Below are 18,766 nucleotides of genomic sequence, written 5' to 3'. Positions count from 1 at the left end.
TCAGCCCTCACTAGGGCTAATCTGCAGCTAATGTGACCTGCAACTGGGCCCTGAATCAATTCAGTGGGGGGGGGCAGTTCTTCCTCCACTGTCTCCCAATCACACGTTTTATTTGGGTTTTTAAAACACAGAGGAGGGGGTGGGGAAAGAAGGGGACACAGGGTCTCCCCCCCCCCACTACTTCACCAGTGCAACCCCTGCAGGGAACATGCTGGTGAAGCATGGTCCTCCACTCTGCCAAAGCACAGTGCAAGGCTGTTTAAAAGCCTTTTTGCAAACAGCCCAGCCCAGCTTACAGCCTGCCTCTCCTTCTTCCCCTTCTGGCAGTCCGGAGCTGGGGTGATCTGAGGCTGTCCTCCCAACTTGGTTAAATGCTTGGTTAAACCCTGGTTCCACCTAAATAGGCCCAATTCAGTCCAGAAGTTAAAGGAAACCAGTGCCACTACTTAATGGCTATAATTGACTCATACATTTCGAGTGCACATAAACAGATATCTGGGTCATAGCAATCTTCTTCTCACACATCATGGGTTTCCTGCGTTGGCAGTGGGGTGGAATAGATGACATTTGAGGTCCCGTCAAACTCTATGATCCTAAATAAATGGGAAATAAGGACTTCCCCTTATTGATATGATGCTAGATGAGCATTTTAAGCATTTTAAGTATTATTCGTTTTTTAAAAAAATATGGTTTTAAATTGCATTTATGCATTGGATTCTATTTTGTCACTTGAAGACTTTTTATTGTATCAGGTGGTTCATAAATGTAAATCACCAGTATAGCTTCCGTTGGAATCAATGGCCTTTTCCTCCCAGGGAGAATAGCAGGTTCAAGGGACATTAGCATAACTGCTGAGCTTCAGTTTCAATGTGCAAAGGTTGGGGGTGGAGTTGTGGGGGCAGGGCAAGCCAGCCAACTCCCCTTCCACCTGTTAAAAGGCACAGGACCAAACTTGGCTATCTGAACTTTCACAAGCACACAAATGTAACTGACTTCCTGTCTACCCTGAGTTGGGTGGCAGCTGATAGAAAAGGCTCCTGGAACCATGTCTTGATTTGTAGCAATGGGCATGTGTGCCACTGGCAGATTGAGTGGCTGTTTAAGCCCAGCTCCGGTGACTGGTTGGAAAACTGGCAGCCATAACCACAGGCTGACACAAGGCATCAATGAGTGGTGTCAAAGGTGAAGTTTGTCAAGCATGTTGCATGCCAGGAAAAAAAACACAGAACCTAAACAAAACAGGAAGGATTTTAACAGAGGTGCTCCTGCAGAGGGCATTCCCCTGAGTGCGAACAGCTGCATGCCTGTTCACCCAGCCTGACCTGCCCCCTGTATACATAATGTCCTTAGCAGTTAGGAATTTGCAGTGGTTGTAATTTTCATCAATGGCCAAGGCTGGTGCAGAACACAGATATGGAATTTGATACTTCAGTTGTTGCCAGTCTTTGAACATGTATGTTTGCAATTGCTTTCATACATCTTATTTATTTTTTGAATTTCTACACTGCCCTTCACCCGAGGCTCACGGTCTGCAGATATGGCATTTTATGCCTGCAGAAGCGGGATTTTATTAGCAAAGGGTCCACTGCCCCAAATAAGAAGATTTGTCGATTTGGGTTTCTCTCAGTTTCTCTCTCTTTTTTTCTTCTGGTCTATTGTTCAGTCCTCTATGTTTCCACTTCAGTTTCTGCATTTTTTTAAACGCTTTCACAAAAATTCGTCAGCATTTTTAGTGAAAATATCCCCTAATACACAAGTGTTTGTATGTGATTCTGGCTAACGGAGACCTTTTTGCAAAGCGATTTCCCCCGATACAATGAATTTTACATTGTGGTTTTCACCAGTAACTTGAATTCATAAGTACCCTGTGCCTCAGTATATGCCATTTTGTACACATTACTAGGCTGCGTTGCAAAAGGTGGAGAAGCGCAAAATTTGAAGGAGGCTGTGTTCCAGCTCGTGTATTGTTTCACAATGTGCAAATAAGGTAAGTTTGCCTTTAAACACGAATTGAATCAATTTCCCCCCCTCCAATCCCAAACCTCCCACAGCCATTGTGCTTTACCTGGGCTGCTGTTAAAGGCACTTTTGTGAACCAGAGGTCCAATGTGGAATCCTAGGGATAGGTGAATCTACATTTTTTGTTTCTCCAAGTTCCTTGTTTTCTATCTTCACAATCATCAGTTTAGTTTTCTATATTGGCTTGTGCATTTTTCTTAAGTCTTCATGAAATTTTGCCAGCATTTTAAGGCACAGTATTCCTGATATACATATTTTTGCATGCAGATTTGCATACTGTACTTTATGTTTCCCCCCAATACACAGCATTTCCCCCTAATACAATGCATTTTCCCATGTTATTTTCATAAATATATACATTTATGCACATTTTCTTCTAACGCATACATTCTTGTACAGACCGTTTGGTTGGAGAACTACAATGCAAAATTCAGAAAAGTGTGAAGGCTTCTTATATTTCGCTTTGCATATTTCCCCCGCAGAAAACTTTAGGGAAGCTTGCATTAAAATGCAAACGAAACTGAATATCTCTTCCTACATACTGAAAGCGCTCCTAATTAGATTGTCTAAACAGGGCTTAAGAACATAGTCCATAACCACCTGTAATGCAGCAATATGCAGCTGTCCCATTTGGGGATCAAACCTGTGCATTTGGTATTATAAGCACCATGATCTAATCAACTGAGATATCCTTGCTTCCATGAGAATAGCCTTCTGGATCAGGCCAGTGGCCCATATAGTCCAGCATTCTGTTCCCAAAATCTGTTACGGTGGTACCTTGGAAGTTGAACGGAATCTGTTCCGGAAGTCCGTTCGACTTCCAAAATGTTTGGAAACCAAGGTGTGGCTTCCAATTGGCTGCAGGAAGCACCTGCAGCCAATTGGAAGCTGCAAAAGCCATGTTGGATGTTCAGGTTCCAAAGAATGTTCACAAACCGGAACACTCACTTCCGGGTTTGCAGCGTTTGGGAGGCAAAACGCTCAACTCGCAAGACATTCGGGATCCTAGGTGTGGCTGTATTTGGAAGCCTTTGCCGCTGACCGTGGAGGCAGAGAATAGACATCATGTCTAGTAGCCATTGGTAGGCTTTTCCTCCATGAATGTGTCTGATCCTCTTTTAAAGCCATCCATCTTGATGGTCATCAATGCCTCCTGGGGGAGCAAATTCCATAATTTGACTATGTGCTGTGTGAAATACCGTATTTTTCGCTCCATAAGACACACTTTTTTCCTCCTAAAAAGTAAGGGGAAATGTCTGTGCGTCTTATGTGTGGTTGATCGCTGGCTCCCTTTCCGGTCCGGCCCCTTGCCAGGTCTCCAATGTTGAATGTTCTGCAGATGGAGGTCTTTTATTTCCCCAGAGACATGTGACTGGCTGATTAGGTTATCTATCTGGAAACTGTAGAAACGGCTCCCTTTCCTTTCCTAAAGAAGCTGCAGAACTGTGAGCTGATCCCCCCAAAAACGGGGCTTTCTCCCTTTCGTCCTCAAAAAACTACGTGCGTCTTATGGCCAGGTGCGTCTTATGGAGCGAAAAATACAGCCTCTTTTATCTGTCTTAAATCTGCCAACAGACTATATAAGCAATCACCCTTATTTCCAGCTTCAAAGCCCTGAAAGATATTATTCCATCCGTTCTTCCCAAAACAAAGGTCATCACAAGCATCTTATTTCTGAAACTCCGTGCATTCATTTGTTCCTGCTTCTGTTTGGTTGGTTTTTTAAAAAATGTAAGCAGGTGGATCTCTCCTGGTCTAGAGGCAAATTCGTTAAGACATCTTATTACAAAAACATCCATTTCTGAATGTTAGGAAACATCAAATGTTCTGGTTGTCTAAAGCAGCTCTATCGTTCAGTTTGATTCTTTTTTTTTCCATAGGGTATCAAAACAAAAATAATAAAAGACCCTGTTTTAGGCAAACAAGGCCTTTAATGGAAGGTCCTTAAGGGATCTTTGCATGCCTCTGTTATGGGGTCTGCTTGATCCCCTGTTACAAGGTGCAGTGCGTGTCGTTAAAATGGTTCATGAACAAATGTGTGGCAGCTTGACTGACAGTTCAAAGGCATCACTGCATCTCCCGAGTCCTCTTCCTCTCCCGAAAATGCCATTAACTATGTGATTCATCAATCAATGCTTTATATAACCCGAAAACATTTCCATTTGGTTACCCACCAGGTTCCATTTCTTGAAGTGGGGCACCAATGTTCTCCGTGGGCAGAAACTGTCAATTGTATCTAGTTAGATTCTAAGCAATGCAAGGGGGATTTTATTTTTATTTTTTAAAAGTGGGGTTGTCCTGAATGAAAGTAGTTGGCCAGAAATACCCCTAGATGTTGTGTTTGTTGTTTCAACTATTTTTAGAAGGCTATAGGGAAGAAGACATGACTGGCTAAAATTGGGGGCATCAGAAGCGGCAGAGACCCACTAGGGCTGTTACAAAAACTTGAGCAATAATGATCCACTGGGCAGCCAATAGAAGAAGACATAGTCCTCCTCTACTTTCTACTCCATCCCTCCAGGAGCAAAGAACTCACCATGGCAGCTGTGGATGGGGTAGCAGGCAGCGGAGAGGTCCTTCGAAGGCGAGAGAGTCCCATCAGGCTTCTCCTTTCTTACTCAAAGTGTTTGCAAAAGGGAAACAGGGCTGCCTTGGGGATAGTCGGGATGGTGAAACAACAAGCTGAGGTTCGGTTGGGACATTTCAAGTTGATTGGCAGCGCTTGCAATGTCTTGCTCAACTCATGGCTCTCTGCAAGCTTCGGCAATTAGTTGATCACCATGGATGGGCCACCGAGCAACCCCTTCTCCCCCCCCCCCTCAATTTTGTGGGGCCAAAAGGTGGCCAGGAAATAGCAAGCATGCAAACATCGTGTCCATGGCCACTATCCTGGCAGCATCTTCCGTTTCCAGGTTTAGCCACATATCTGCTGGCAGCAGGGTCTCTTTGCCCTTTCCTTCCTTCTGCCAAACATTCTATTCTTATTTGCTTGACATATTTTACACTTTCTCCATATTTGGTAGGTTGTTCTTCTTACCTCAAATGGGCCCAGCTGCAACTAGGAATGGGGTCAATCTGTCAATTTCAGTTTCTCTCCATTTTTATTACCCCACTCTTAAGTTTAGATCTCTACATTTAAACACGAGCTTGCAATGCCAAAAAAAAAAAAAACAAAAAACAAAAACAAACGCCACATGAAACGCTGCAGATCACTCCTAATTTATACACCTTTTAATGGCAATTTTGTGGCATTTTGACCTAACACTCACATTTTTGCAAGCAATTTCCCCTAATATAATGCATGTGAGAGCTAGACCATAAAGAAGTGAGAGCTGGACCATAAAGAAGGCTGATGGCCGAAGAATTGATGCTTTTGAATTATGGTGCTGGAGGAGACTCTTGAGAGTCCCATGGACTGCAAGAAGATCAAACCGGTCCATTCTGAAGGAAATCAGCCCTGAGTGCTCACTGGAAGGACAGATCCTGAAGCTGAGGCTCCAATACTTTGGCCACCTCATGAGAAGAGAAGACTCCCTGGAAAAGACCCTGATGTTGGGAAAGATGGAGGGCACAAGGAGAAGGGGACGACAGAGGACAAGATGGTTGGACAGTGTTCTCGAAGCTACCAGCATGAGTTTGACCGAACTGCAGGAGGCAGTGGAAGACAGGAGTGCCTGACGTGCTCTGGTCCATGGGGTCACGAAGAGTCGGACACGGCTAAATGACTAAACAACAACAACAATGTTGTTTTCACTAATGTCTCAATTTTTATGCACATGTTACCCTAGTATATGCTTCTTCTTTTTTTGTAGAAATTATTTGGCTGGAGATCTGCATTGCCAAATTCAGATGACTATGAATTCCAAAGGGCTGGCAGTGTTTCGGTCCTCGTGTTGTTATGGAATGATGCAAGTTCGCCTTTAAATGCAAACTGAATTGACCCCACCTCCCGCATCCCTCGTTGTAACTAAGCTTCCAATCTGATTTGAATTGTTTGCCTAACCAGCCACTTTTCATCCTGTAACAATGGCTACAATTAATCAGTATTTTCATCTCCGGCATAGAACTGGTTATTCTTGTATTCTAAGTTCCAGTCTGGTTTTGGTTTTTTTAGTGTTATATAGTATTGCACTCCCCTGTATACCAGTGTATGTTGTCTGGTGTATATTGAACCGAAACTACTCTCTTTAAATAGGTAAAGGCAAAGTTACCCCTGGCCGTTAGGTCCAGTCGCGGACAACTCTGGGTTTGCGTGCTAAAAATCTAAAGATTTCATAATGTGTGATCAATTGCACATATAGACATGCATGCCAATAGGAACAAGTCCTTTTTAACTGGCGCTGGTTATTTGCTAATGTCTAAGTTGAGAAGATGGGAAGCAGTCAGGTAGACGATACTAGAACATCCTAGAGACTTAGGATTGCTTTTTTGGAACTGTTTATTTGCAAATGTAGAGGTTAAGCAAGTAGGAATCAAGCATGCTGGCAGATAGGTCCACTAGAGCCAGTGTGGTGTAGTGGTTAAGAGCGGTAGATTCGTAATCTGGGGAACCGGGTTCGCGTCTCCGCTCCTCCACATGCAGCTGCTGCGTGACCTTGGGCTAGTCACATTTCTCTGAAGTCTCTCAGACCCACTCATCTCACAGAGTGCTTGATGTGGGGGAGGAAGGGAAAGGAGAATGTTAGCCACTTTGAGACTCCTTCGGGTGGTGATAAAGCAGGATATCAAATCAAAACTAGGTAAATGTAAAAGGACCCCTGACCATTAGGTCCAGTCGTGACCGACTCTGGGGTTGTGGCGCTCATCTCGCTTTATTGGCCGAGGGAGCCGGCGTACAGCTTCCGGGTCATAGGCCAGCATGACTAAGCCGCTTCTGGCAAACCAGAGCAGCACACGGAAATGTCGTTTACCTTCCCGCCGGAGCGGTACCTAGCTATCTACTTGCAGTTTGACATGCTTTCGAACTGCAAGGTTGGCAGGAGCAGGGACCAAGCAACAGGAGCTCACCCCCTCGCGGGGATTCAAGCCGCCGACCTTCTGATCGGCAAGTCCTAGGCTCTGTGGTTTAACCACTGCCAGTCAAAAACACAGTAGCCACTCACCCCCCCCCCCAGCAAGCTCCAAACTCTGCCTTCCTACATTCAAACTGCAAAAACTTCCTCTCAGCCCATAAATGGAACTTCCTACAGCCAGTCATTCTTGGCACCGTAAGCCCACCTACACAATGAACGGCTGCACGTTTGTTTATTCGCATGCTCAACTTTGCACCTTGCAGAAAACTATTACGAACATCTCGATTCTTGGTTAGGCTCAGCTCCCCAAATACTTGGGGGGGGGGTGTCGCTATTCATAGCAGAACTGTCAAGCAAACGTCATCCGATGAGTACCTAATGAAAAAAGCAGGTTATCGTCCCCCTCTCTCGTTTTTTCCCTGCCATTTTCAGAGGTGCATGCTTGTGTTGAAGGAGGGAAGCTTGGGAAAGAATCCAGATGGTTGAAAGTGGGGGGGGGGGGCAGACACAAATAGCCTCTGCTCCAGATTTCTTCCCAACAAGTTTTGCTTTGAACGTTTTTTAGAGGGAGAAGGGGTTCGCCTCTCAGCACAGCCATCACCCTATTCCTGATCATGCAGGAATAATGCGAAGAGTATTTGGTAAGCAACTAGATACAGCAGCAGCTCCTACTTTAAAAGATAAATGAATGAGCAGCCTAATTCAAATTCCGGTCCATGTAACTGGGGTAGGGAGGTTAACCCTTTCCTCACACATTTTTCTGTGTTTTCCCCAGTACGAGCGCCACCACATCCAAATGCTATGGGGTCGCTAACCTGGGTAGCCCTCCAGATATTGCTGGGCTTCAACTCCCACCAGCCCCAGATGATGTAGTCCATGGTCAGGGATGATGGGAGTGGTAGTCCAACATCATTTGGAGGGCCGGAGCTGAGTGACCTTTACTGAAGCTATTTGTCCTTTAGGGCAGCAGTCAGTTTTTAAAGGGATGGTTTTCTTATGAATAGAGGGGAAAGGTTAATAGTCCCTGTCACCATTGTCCCAATCCAAAACAGTCACCTATGTTCATACACAACCCTTCAGAATCAACCCCATCCAATTGACTGCTGACCATAGCTGTCAACTTTTCCCCTTTCTTGTGAGGAATCCTATTTGGAATAAGGGAATTTCCCTTTAAAAAAGGGAAACGTTGACAGCTATGCTGCTGACACTATGCAGGTGCACTAACACTAACAGTGCACTCAGATTTTTCCCTCTCTGTGAACCATCTGACTTCATGGTTGCAAGATGCATAGAGAACAATTCAGTCTTACTGTAGAGTTCTGATTATTCATTTCAATACAGTGGTACCTCGGGTTACAGACGCTTCAGGTTACAGACTCAGCTAACCCAGAAATAGTACCTTGGGTTAAGAACTTTGCTTCAGGATGAGAACAGAAATCGCGCGGCAGCAGCGGGAGGCCACATTAGCTAAAGTGGTACCTCAGGTTAAGGACAGTTTCAGGTTAACAACAGACCTCCGGAACAAATTAAGTTCTTAACCCGAGATACCACTGTACTGTCTGTCGCACAGACATGCACACATACACAATCTGCACCAAATTATTTCTGTGTGGAGTTTTCCTGTTCAAGTTCCAGCCAGGCAGTCAGGCTTTCAACCAGGGCGTGCCGTTTTCTGTTTTCCACGCCCAACAGACTTTCAGCATTCCATGGCCAGGGAGCATGCTCAGTCCTAAATGGGTATTTTTTTTGTTCTCCCCAAAGTGGAAGGATCCTTTAAGGCAGGCATCCCCAAACTCAGCCCTCTAGATGTTTTGGGACTACAATTCACATCATCCCTGACCACTGGTCCTGTTAGCTAGGGATGGTGGGAGTTGTAGTCCCAAAACATCTGGAGGGCCGAGTTTGGGGATGTCTGCTTTAAGGGAATTTCCCCCTACTTTCTGCAAAACTCTGGGTTCTCTCAAGCACATTGATAGCCTCCCCATATTTCTGAATTGCCCTGTTTGGGCTGCAAAGTTGTGGGTACTCAGCTTCTGCAGTCAATTTTAGTGGGAAAAGATGGATAAATGGATTGATGGATGAATGAAAGACACACACTGACAGTTCTTCCTTTCTTAAGAACCTCAAGCACCACTTCTCCCCATATGAGCCAACCTGGACCCTGCAATCATCACCTGAGGCCCTTCTTTGTGTGCCTTTCCCCAAGAGAGGGCAGAGGGTGACAACACGAGTACAGGCCTTTCCTGTGGTGGCTCCCCATTTATGGAATGCTCTCCCCATTAAAACTCACCAGGCGCCTTCATTACATATCATTAGGCTCCAGGCAAAAACATTCCTCTTCTCCAGGCCTTTGGTTAATTAAACCATCTATGGCATTAAAAGTGTTTGTGGGAGGGAAGTTATTGGTTCCCTTTTGCTGTTTTGTGTCATTATGTACTTTATGCTCTCATTTTGCATTTTTATGCTGTGAAGTGCCCTGCAATCCTCGGATGGCAGGCAGTCTACAAATTTGTTGTTGTTGTTGTTTAGTCGTTTAGTCGTGTCTGACTCTTCGTGACCCCATGGACCAGAGCACGCCAGGCACTCCTGTCTTCCACTGCCTCCCGCAGTTTGGTCAGACTCATGTTTGTAGCTTCGAGAACACTGTCCAACCATCTCGTCCTCTGTCGTCCCCTTCTCCTTGTGCCCTCCATCTTTCCCAACATCAGGGTCTTTTCCAGGGAGTCTTCTCTTCTCGTGAGGTGGCCAAAGTATTGGAGCTTCAGCTTCACGATCTGTCCTTCCAGTGAGCACTCAGGGCTGATTTCCTTCAGAATGGATAGGTTGGGAAAGAGTGTTTGTGATGACCAGCTTGTTCTCTTGGCAGAACTCTATTAGCCTTTGCCCTGCTTCGTTTTGAACTCCAAGGCCAAACTTGCCAGTTGTTCCTTTTATCTCTTGACTCCCTACTTTAGCATTTCAATCCCCTATAATGAGAAGAACATCCTTCTTTGGTGTCATTTCTATAAGGTGTTGTAAGTCTTCATAGAATTGGTCAATTTCTGTTTCTTCAGCACCAGTGGTTGGTGCATAAACTTGGATTACTGTGATGTTACAAGGTCTGCCTTTTATTACTAAATAATAATAAACAAATTCTTACAGAATCCCCAACTATGTGCATTTCATTAGTTCTCCGCCCTGCGTTTCATTTCCTCTTCCTTGCCTCACAATTCCTTTTTTAAAAGAAAATCTGTTTTGTTGCCTTACTGAGCATCAGTTAACGCCCAAAGGGGACAGCAAGTCTCTGCATCTTATTAGACCTCTTCTCAAAATGCTGGTCTTGGTTCTCATGTCGCGATGCCTTGCGTTATTAGCATCCCTTCACAAGAGCTTCCCGAATTGGCTTGGCTAAGATTTACCGACGTGTAAATGGAGGGATGACCCATCAGCCTCTGCTCATTATTGGGGCACTTTTTATCTATAGGGAGAGAAGTTAATGACAGAAGCTCTCTCGCTCTCTCTTCTCTCTCTCTCTCTCTCTCTCCCTGCCTGATGTCAGAGCTGAGAAAGCTATGAAGGGTATATAAGTGCTTGTATCGCTTGCGAACAAGGCAGGTGGGGGGGGGAAAGGTAACCCAGAGTCAGAAGCAAGTGTGGGATCCCTGCACGATTGCTTCTAATACTGGCATTTGCTAGATTTCTTCGGCTCCTTCCTCAGCCACTGACAGGTAACTGGGTTCTTATTTGGAAACCGAAATCAGAAAAAAGTATAGAAAAGAGGGGTGGATTCTGAAGTAACGCAAACTGGAAATTTTGCCGGGATTGATGGCAAATTGTTAAGGCAGAATTCTGTTAAAACATCTGGGGAAACAGAGGAGATGTTTTCTAATCGTTTAGATTGGAATGGGGATCTTCGGGCTATTATTTCTGTTCTGACTGAATATTCAGTGTGGATGCAATTGTAGTGCTCAGTGAATGTTTCTGGCTGAAGTTTGTCTTGTGTGATTTCTTTCCCCACCACTCCCAGAAAGACCCGGAGGAGAGATGTGCAGCCTCAAAGGACCCTTCCTTTTCATCATTTTGTCTATTACTTTAAATTCCCTGGAAGCGACGCCTGTCGACAGGTCGGTAACCATTAAGCATATTCTGCTTTTTAAAAAGAAGTCAAATGATTTTTATTTTTTTGTAGTGGATTTGGGGGTTTGGGTGTTGTTGGTTTTGGCCATATCAGTTGCAAAAGGCAGAGGGAGGGCAGGAGATAAAGAGGAAGGGAAGGAGAAGGAGGAGAAGAGTGAAAAGAAAGAGCAATTTTGCTTTTTATCATTGTTTAAAGACTTCTCTCCTTGGCTGATGATTTATCCGATGGCACTCCCAACAGACAAGAGTGGCTCTTACCCATCGTCTCCCGAAGTAGCGGCTTCTTGGGAATTAACAGTGCACTGATCGGTGAGGAAGCGATAAAGCCCAAAAGGTACCAGATTTGTTTGGATTGCTTTTGATTCAGATGCAAAAGATACACAGAGGGACAGTGTGTTGTGAAGTGCATTTGAGGCTCGCCTAGGCATTGCGATTCTGTTCAAGTTCCTGTGGTTATTCATATCTCCAGACAATGTTTGCAATATTCTCCAGCTCCACACCTTCAGATGCAATCTGCACTTTTGCTCATTCCACTGCTAGCATATTTGGCAGTGCTTCTGTTTTATAGACGTTCTGCTAACAAGTCTCTCATAGCTGCCTAAGATTTTAACCCTCCTTGAATTTATTTCTAAAAAGCACTTTACCAATCAGGTAGTAAGACTGAATAGATCACAAATTTGGATTTTTTTAATTTTTTATGTGGTGAACTTGACAATGATGCCAATTTCATTTAATTATGAGATTGCATGAAGTGTTATTGTTGATACAGCAAGGATATAGATATAGATCTGGGGTGTCTCATGAACTCCAGTGTTATTTCGTAGAGGTCACCTTTTTCCTTGAACATAAACTTTCTTGGAAGTAGAAAAAGAAAAATACAAATACTGAATGGCTGTCAGCAATTTATCCTAACTACTCTAATCCATAAGAAATAGCTATGGGGCGAAACAAGTGGGAAGATTTAAGAGTATTAAGATTATTTAGATCTCTAAAACCTTGAGTATGCAGTATTTCATTATTTCCCATTTGCTTTAATTAGAATCAAACTGACCCCCAAGGCCATTTTAATGAAATAAAAAAAAGGAGGAATGCTTGACATATTTTGGGGGGCATATTAAATATCAGAAAAGCCACAAAGACGCATGACTCAAACTTTTGAGACTTTTCAAACTTTGCAAAGGTTTCGTTTTTGCATGGAGTTACTGCTTTTTGATTTCTCAAAGGATTATTGCATAGGATTTTTCTTTCCTCCCATCCTAAAAAGATCTTCAGGAGAGAGTGTTAGCAGGCATGGAAATAAGACTTTTGCTTTTAAGTCTTCCTTGCTCAGATAAATGTACACGGTTGTTCACACATTACACTGCACACAGGTATAAGCTGTCACTCCACACGTACAAGTGTTGGGGTGAAAAAGCGAGCCCTTGTTCATTTGTACACAGGTGACTGTACAGTCATTGAACATTACTTGTGAATTACTGTACGAGTGTGCACAGCTCAACTATTTTCATACACACACTGTGCATTCGTCGAATGTAATGTGTGAATGTTCCTTACAACTTAAAAAATAACAACCATGTAAACAGTTACTGGGTTTGTGTGTTCTTTGTGAGTTCCAGGAGCATTTTCATTTAAGGAACCATAAATGCTGTCTTATTAAACAGCTATAAAAAGAGCAATTTTAAAGGGGACCTGGATATAAACAAATGAAAATATAATAAAGGGCAGCAGGCCTTGGTAGGCTTCCTAAGTGCCTAGCTAATTTTAAATTAGTTTCCTAATTTTAGTTAGGCAACTGTGCACAGCCTCAGACCATGCCTTCTGTAGGGAGATGAATACCTGTCAGAAGATGCTAATTAAAACAACAACAACAACAACAACAACAACAACAGCTATGTAGGTAGCTGTGAATGGAGGTGTGCTCTTTACATTCTTTGCTGCAATTCCCTCTTTGCGTGAGAGACATAAGCAGTGAATGCACTGTGCAGATTTTACAAGTAGGGACCGTGATGCTCGATGTAGTCAAGGGTTGGCTGACCAGTCACCTATCCTCAGAATAGTGAGAAGCATTGCACTGCTCTCTTAGGAATGGACCATAGCTCAGCCTTGTGTCCCAGATTCAATCCCCAGCATCTCCAGGGAGGGCTCTCATCTGAAATCCAAGGGTGCTGCCACTAATTGGTTTAGGCACTTCTGACCTCAACGGAACAACAGTCTCATTCAGTATCGATTCTCATGCTTCCACTTGTGTGAGTTCTTGTGCAAACAGGCAGACATCACTGGATTTCAGCAGAAGTCTAGTGTCCAAACCTTATGAGGAATGGTTGAGGGAATTGGGCATGCTTAACCTGGAAGGTGAATTCTCTTTCATTGGAAGAAGAGTTTGGATTTGATATCCCAGTTTATCACTACCCTAAGGAGTCTCAAAGCTGCTAACAATCTCCTTTCCCTTCCTCCCCCACAACAAACACTCTGTGAGGTGAGTGAGGCTGAGAGACTTCAGAGAAGTGTGACTAGCCCAAGGTCACCCAGCAGCTGCATGTGGAGGAGCGGGGAAGCGAACCCGGTTCACCAGATTATGAGTCCACCGCTCTTAACCACTACACCACACTGGGTGGCCATCTGCCATGGATGCTTTAGCTGAGATTCCTACATTGCAGGGGGTTGGATTAGCTGGTCCTCAGAGTCATTCATTTAGCAGTTGCTTTATGCCTGGTAGAAGGAGGGGAATTGGAAGGGAATAAATTCTCTCCAAAATGCCCTGTAAATGTATGAATGTTAATAACCCTTGTAAGTTACACGCAAAAGACCCCCCATTTAGGTGTCATTCAATCGATTTGAGCAGCAGCTTCATGGTATCTTCAAAGAAAGATAATTATAGTATAGTTAAGTCATTAAGCAGCAACAATGACTCAATGTTAACTTTCAGATGCACTTTTTAAAGGCTATTTAGAGAACTTGCTGATATCATGAAAATGATTAGCATGACAATATCTTGCTCCCATCAGCTACTCCTGAAGAAAGAGAAGAGCTCTGTTCAATGGCAACTGCTCCCCCTAAAATATTTTCCTCCAACGTCTTCTCTAGTCACCAGCTGTTCTTTGGTCCAACCAACAAAGATGGAAGTTGCTGGCCTATGTGTTAGCTACACCTAAGCTGGAATCAAGTCGGATCTGTGATTTGTGGCTCCATGGGCCAAATCTTTATGTGGATTGGCCTGATAGGCCGCCCACTTGTCAATCACCTGACATCACAGTGGCATCAGGTCAGAAGTGCTGCTAAAATGGAGGGTTCCCGCTCCTTCGTTTTAGCATGCATACCCCTTCTGGATCAGAAAGCAGTTTTCAACAGAATCCCCTGCCAAAAGAAGGGAACAGGTGCATGTAGCCAAAACAGGATTTAACCATGTCCTCCTGACCATTAGATGACATCACAAAATGTTCATGTGGGCCAGAATTTCCTCACCCTGACCTATATTATTACATTACATTATTCTATGATTCTTTAGGTTTTTCAAGCAGATGTTGGGTGGTCATCTGTCATTGATGCTTTAGTTGGAATCTCCTTTTCTTGTAACTTGAAGCCATTAGTTTGAGTCCTAGCCTCTGGAGCAGGAGAAAACAAGCTTGCTGCATCCTCCATGTGATAGCCCTTTAGGTATTTGAAGATGGCTATTATATCTTCTCTCAGGCTAAATATACCAAGCTCCTTCAACCGTTCCTCATAAGGCTAGACCCTTGATTATCTTAGTTGCCCTCCTTTGCACATGTTCCAGCTTGTCAGCATCCTTCTTAAATTGTGGCGCCCAGAATTGGACACAGTATTCCAGGTGTGCTCTAGCCAAGGCAGCATAGAGCGGTACTATTACAGGGGTACCTCGGGTTAAGAACTTAATTCGTTATGGAGGTCCGTTCTTAACCTGAAACTGTTCTTAACCTGAACTACCACTTTAGCTAATGTGGCCTCCCGCTGCCACCGCGCGATTTCTGTTCTCATCCTGAAGCAAAGTTCTTAACTGAAGTACTATTTCTGGGTTAGCAGAGTCTGTAACCTGAAGCGTCTGTAACCCGAGGTACCACTGTACTTCCCTTGATCTGAGCATTATACTTCTGTTGATGCAGCCTAGAATAGCATTAGCTGCTGCTGCATCGCACTGTTGACTCATGTTAAGACCCCTAATCATTTTCACATGTACTACTGGCAAGCCAGGTGTCCCCTGCCTTATATTTGTTCAGCTGCTTCTTCCTGCCAAAGTGTAGAACCCTACTGAAATCCATTTTGTAGTTTGGGCCCAGTTCTCCAATCTGTTGAGGTCATCTTGAATCCTGATTCTGTCTTCTGTGGCATTTGGTGTCATCTGCAAATTGGATGAGTATCCAAATATGTTGAACAACAACGGACCTAGGACAGAACCTTGTGGCATCCCACTTGTCGCTTTTTTTCCAGGATGACAAGGAACCATTAATGAGCACTCTTTGGGTTCGGTCAGCCAACCTAACATATCCACTAAAAATAACCTCATCCAGCCCATGTTTTTCCAGCTTCTCCAGTTTCCCTGCCAGAATTTCCACCTCAGTCCACATTTGCTTTTGGCCCTGCCTATCACTGCCATGTGACCCCCCTAGACATTTGCCCAAATAGGAGTGCAAACCACAGGCTAAGAAACATCATGTCTTCCCACCTTAGAAAATCTAGCCCTTGTCTCTCTGAGCTGAAACCTATTTCCTGAAGGGATGGCTTGAAGAATCGTTTTCAAGCATCCATGATTTTCAGTGAGATCAGCCTATATACGGAACAAGGTACAATGTCGTTATATGGTTTCAATGCAACCAAGATATTGGCTTCATGCATTGAGCTTCGTTATTTATTAACCTCTTCATTCAGCTTTAAGAAGAAAAGTTCTGGAAAGTTCCTGCAAGGATTGGTGTGACTGATTAAAATTCACTAGGTCTATTGTTATTGTGCTTCTTTGACAGCTAGAAGAATCTTTTCATTCTTGTTCCACTAGGAGCAATCTTCAAAAATTGCTTCATGTGGGATCGTAACAGAAAGAAAAGGCAATTGTACTTTTTTGGAAAAGAAAGGAAGAAGGAAAACCCAAAAGTCCATGCCTAACTGGTTCGGATTGGTAAGAGGCCCATATACAGTAGATGGGCCAGCCCTGATTTCAGCTACATAAAGATCCACACTCAGAGAATAAACTTTAGTATGTAAGATTTGGATCATAGTTGTTTGCAAGATGAGTTTACTTTTCAAATTCAACATGGAACAATATGTCTCTATGTCAGACAGAAGCTGCAATCTTTTATCCATTAGGACCGCAACTTCGACAAAACATTGAACAAAACATAGATTTTAACAGATGGGGATCTCTGTAGTATTTAGATGTACAAATAGCTGGAGATGTAAATGTCAAGGGAAAGAGGGACGATACCTTGCTTGATTGTTAGATCTCTTGATAGAATTTGTAGAATCATGTGTTGGTTATGCCATGCCATCCAGGTCAGCAAAAACAAGTGCTCTAGCCATGAAGGTTCATGACAGTTGAATGAATTTTATTATTATGGTCACAGACCAGTTCTGGCTCACTTACAATATCAGGAAAATCATAAAACACAACAGGAATACATTGAATTGCAATTGGGTGTACAGAGACAATTCAGATATAGTGGCAGATAAAAATATACATTAAATCTTGATCACTAAAATATAACCTAAAATTGTCATTTAAAACCTTGATCATTTTGGTAGTACAGCTTGTTCCCTAAGTTTTATGGCAGTTGCACAGAATTTGGCCACCCTTAGCGTGATCTCTAGATCCTTGTCTTCTACCAGGAGTTTTAGACATAAGGTTCATGACAGTTCAGAGAACTTTCTTTCTGAGATAATCTATTTCTAGGTTAATGAAGAAAGTGTGAGAGTCCAAAGTCACTTCACAACACAGCAGAGTCAAACAACGCAATGTGCAAAGTTCAATAAATAAAGAGGAGGCTGACATCCTACACCAGGGGTAGGAAACCTCAGGCTGGGGGATGGGGGCAGATGTGGCCCTTGAAGACTGTCTACCTGGCCCTTGGGGGCTTTCCCCATGCCTTCTCCCCAGCCATGACCTCTGCTGACTAGCTGTGATTCCTACGTTGCAGAAGATAGGACTGAATGACTCTTGGGGTCCCTGCCAACCCTTCGGTACTATGATTCCAGCAATTGGTGATTCAGAAGCATTACTGCCTCTGGTCATGGAAGCAGAGCAGAGCCATCACAGCTAGCTGATAGCTGTTCCACTGATAGCCGTACCTATGATCATGTGCTCTACCTCCACAACTGGGGGCAGCCATGCTTTTGAAGGCCAGTTGCTAGAAACCACAAAAGGAGAGAGGGATCTTGATCTCTGGTTGGCCACTGGAAGAACAGGAAGCTGGACCACCCATTAGCCTGATTCAGCAGAGTCCTTCTTATGCACTTATTTATTTATTAGATTTATCTATGACCGTTCATTGTCTCAGGGCCAGTTATGGTCCAGTGAAGCAGCTTAATGGTCTAGTGAAGCAGCCATGGCAGCAGGAGTGCCTGTCCCAAGGTTTTCACAGTGGTGTGTCTCTTCTTTTCAATGTCCCCAGCCACCGCCTAGAGAAACGGAAGTGCAACACTGCCACGTGCGTGACACAGCGCTTGGCAGACTTCTTGGTCCGGTCCAGTAACTCCATCGGTGCGATCTATTCGCCGACCAATGTGGGGTCCAACACCTACGGCAAGAGAGACAGAGAGCCTCCAACCTATCTACAGCTTTAACGTTGCAAGATGGCGAGGATCGCGGTCCTCCTTAGGGATTCCCCCTCCCTCCCTCTGTTTGTTTGTTTTTTTAATGTACGAGGACCTGATCCTTCAAAGTCCTCCACCCAAGTTCTCTTTGTCTGAACGAGGCTGCCGCTCGGGCAAGCAGCCTGCGGATTTGGCTGCCCACATGACCCCTCTCCCTTTTGGTCATTGAATACCTGTCTATCATTCAGAGTGCCTTGTTTTCTTTGCGTGGTATCTGATGTATGTGACTTTCATAGATTCGCCATGCCTATGTCTGTGTGTGTGAAGGATGAAACACGTAGCGCTCCTGCAATGTGGTTGTGAAACACCTCCCTTCAAAAGAAAATAAACCTCACGCGCCCATGCCACAAAACCTGAAATGTAAAAGTGCGACAGCCACTCGTTTCTCTTTCTTTCATTTTTTAAAAAATTAAAACGATTTTTAAAAAGACGAAATGCAAGGTGTACGTCCTTGTAGTCCCATCTGAGTGGAACCATGTGTCAAGAGGTCCTACACACAAGTAGGAGTCTGGAAGAGACACATGCCCAACTGGCATGTTCTCTCCCTCCTGGTTGTTCATGAGGGAGATTCAAAATCTTTCTCCAGCCTGAACATCACAGCGACTGATACCTTAGACCAGCAGTGGCCAACTTCCAAGAGACTGCGATTTACTCACTAAATTAAAAATAGGCAGTGATCTACCAGTTGGGTTCAGGTCAAAGTTGTTGAACTTTTTATAGGGAGGCGGAAAACCGCGTTTTATTGGGGTTCAGGTCAAAGTTGTTGAGCTTCTTTTAGGGAGGGGAAGAGCCCCATTTTTAGG

At 44.0% G+C, this 18,766-nt stretch overlaps 1 protein-coding gene across 3 annotated transcripts; it reads left to right on the top strand.

Annotated features, from left to right (window-relative positions):
- The first annotated feature begins 1,912 nt into the window (after positions 1–1,912).
- Positions 1,913–18,398, top strand: IAPP (islet amyloid polypeptide). 3 transcript variants are annotated; one of them, XM_081023344.1, is made up of 4 exons: positions 1,913–1,987; positions 11,038–11,134; positions 11,344–11,481; positions 17,762–18,398. In XM_081023344.1, exons 2-4 carry the CDS (start codon positions 11,055–11,057, stop codon positions 17,931–17,933), a joined length of 390 nt encoding a protein of 129 aa, XP_080879470.1. In that variant the 5' UTR covers positions 1,913–1,987; positions 11,038–11,054; the 3' UTR covers positions 17,934–18,398. The 3 variants fall into 3 exon arrangements, with proteins under 3 accessions (XP_080879470.1, XP_080879468.1, XP_080879469.1); XM_081023342.1 differs by lacking the exon at positions 1,913–1,987 and adding an exon at positions 10,417–10,589; XM_081023343.1 differs by lacking the exon at positions 1,913–1,987 and adding an exon at positions 10,613–10,738.
- Positions 18,399–18,766: the final 368 nt, after the last annotated feature.

The sequence above is a fragment of the Podarcis pityusensis genome, assembly GCF_964106645.2.
Source record: "Podarcis pityusensis genome assembly, chromosome: 10".
In the NCBI taxonomy this organism is placed as follows: Eukaryota; Metazoa; Chordata; class Lepidosauria; order Squamata; family Lacertidae; genus Podarcis; species Podarcis pityusensis.
This window is presented reverse-complemented; position numbering and strand designations above follow the sequence as displayed.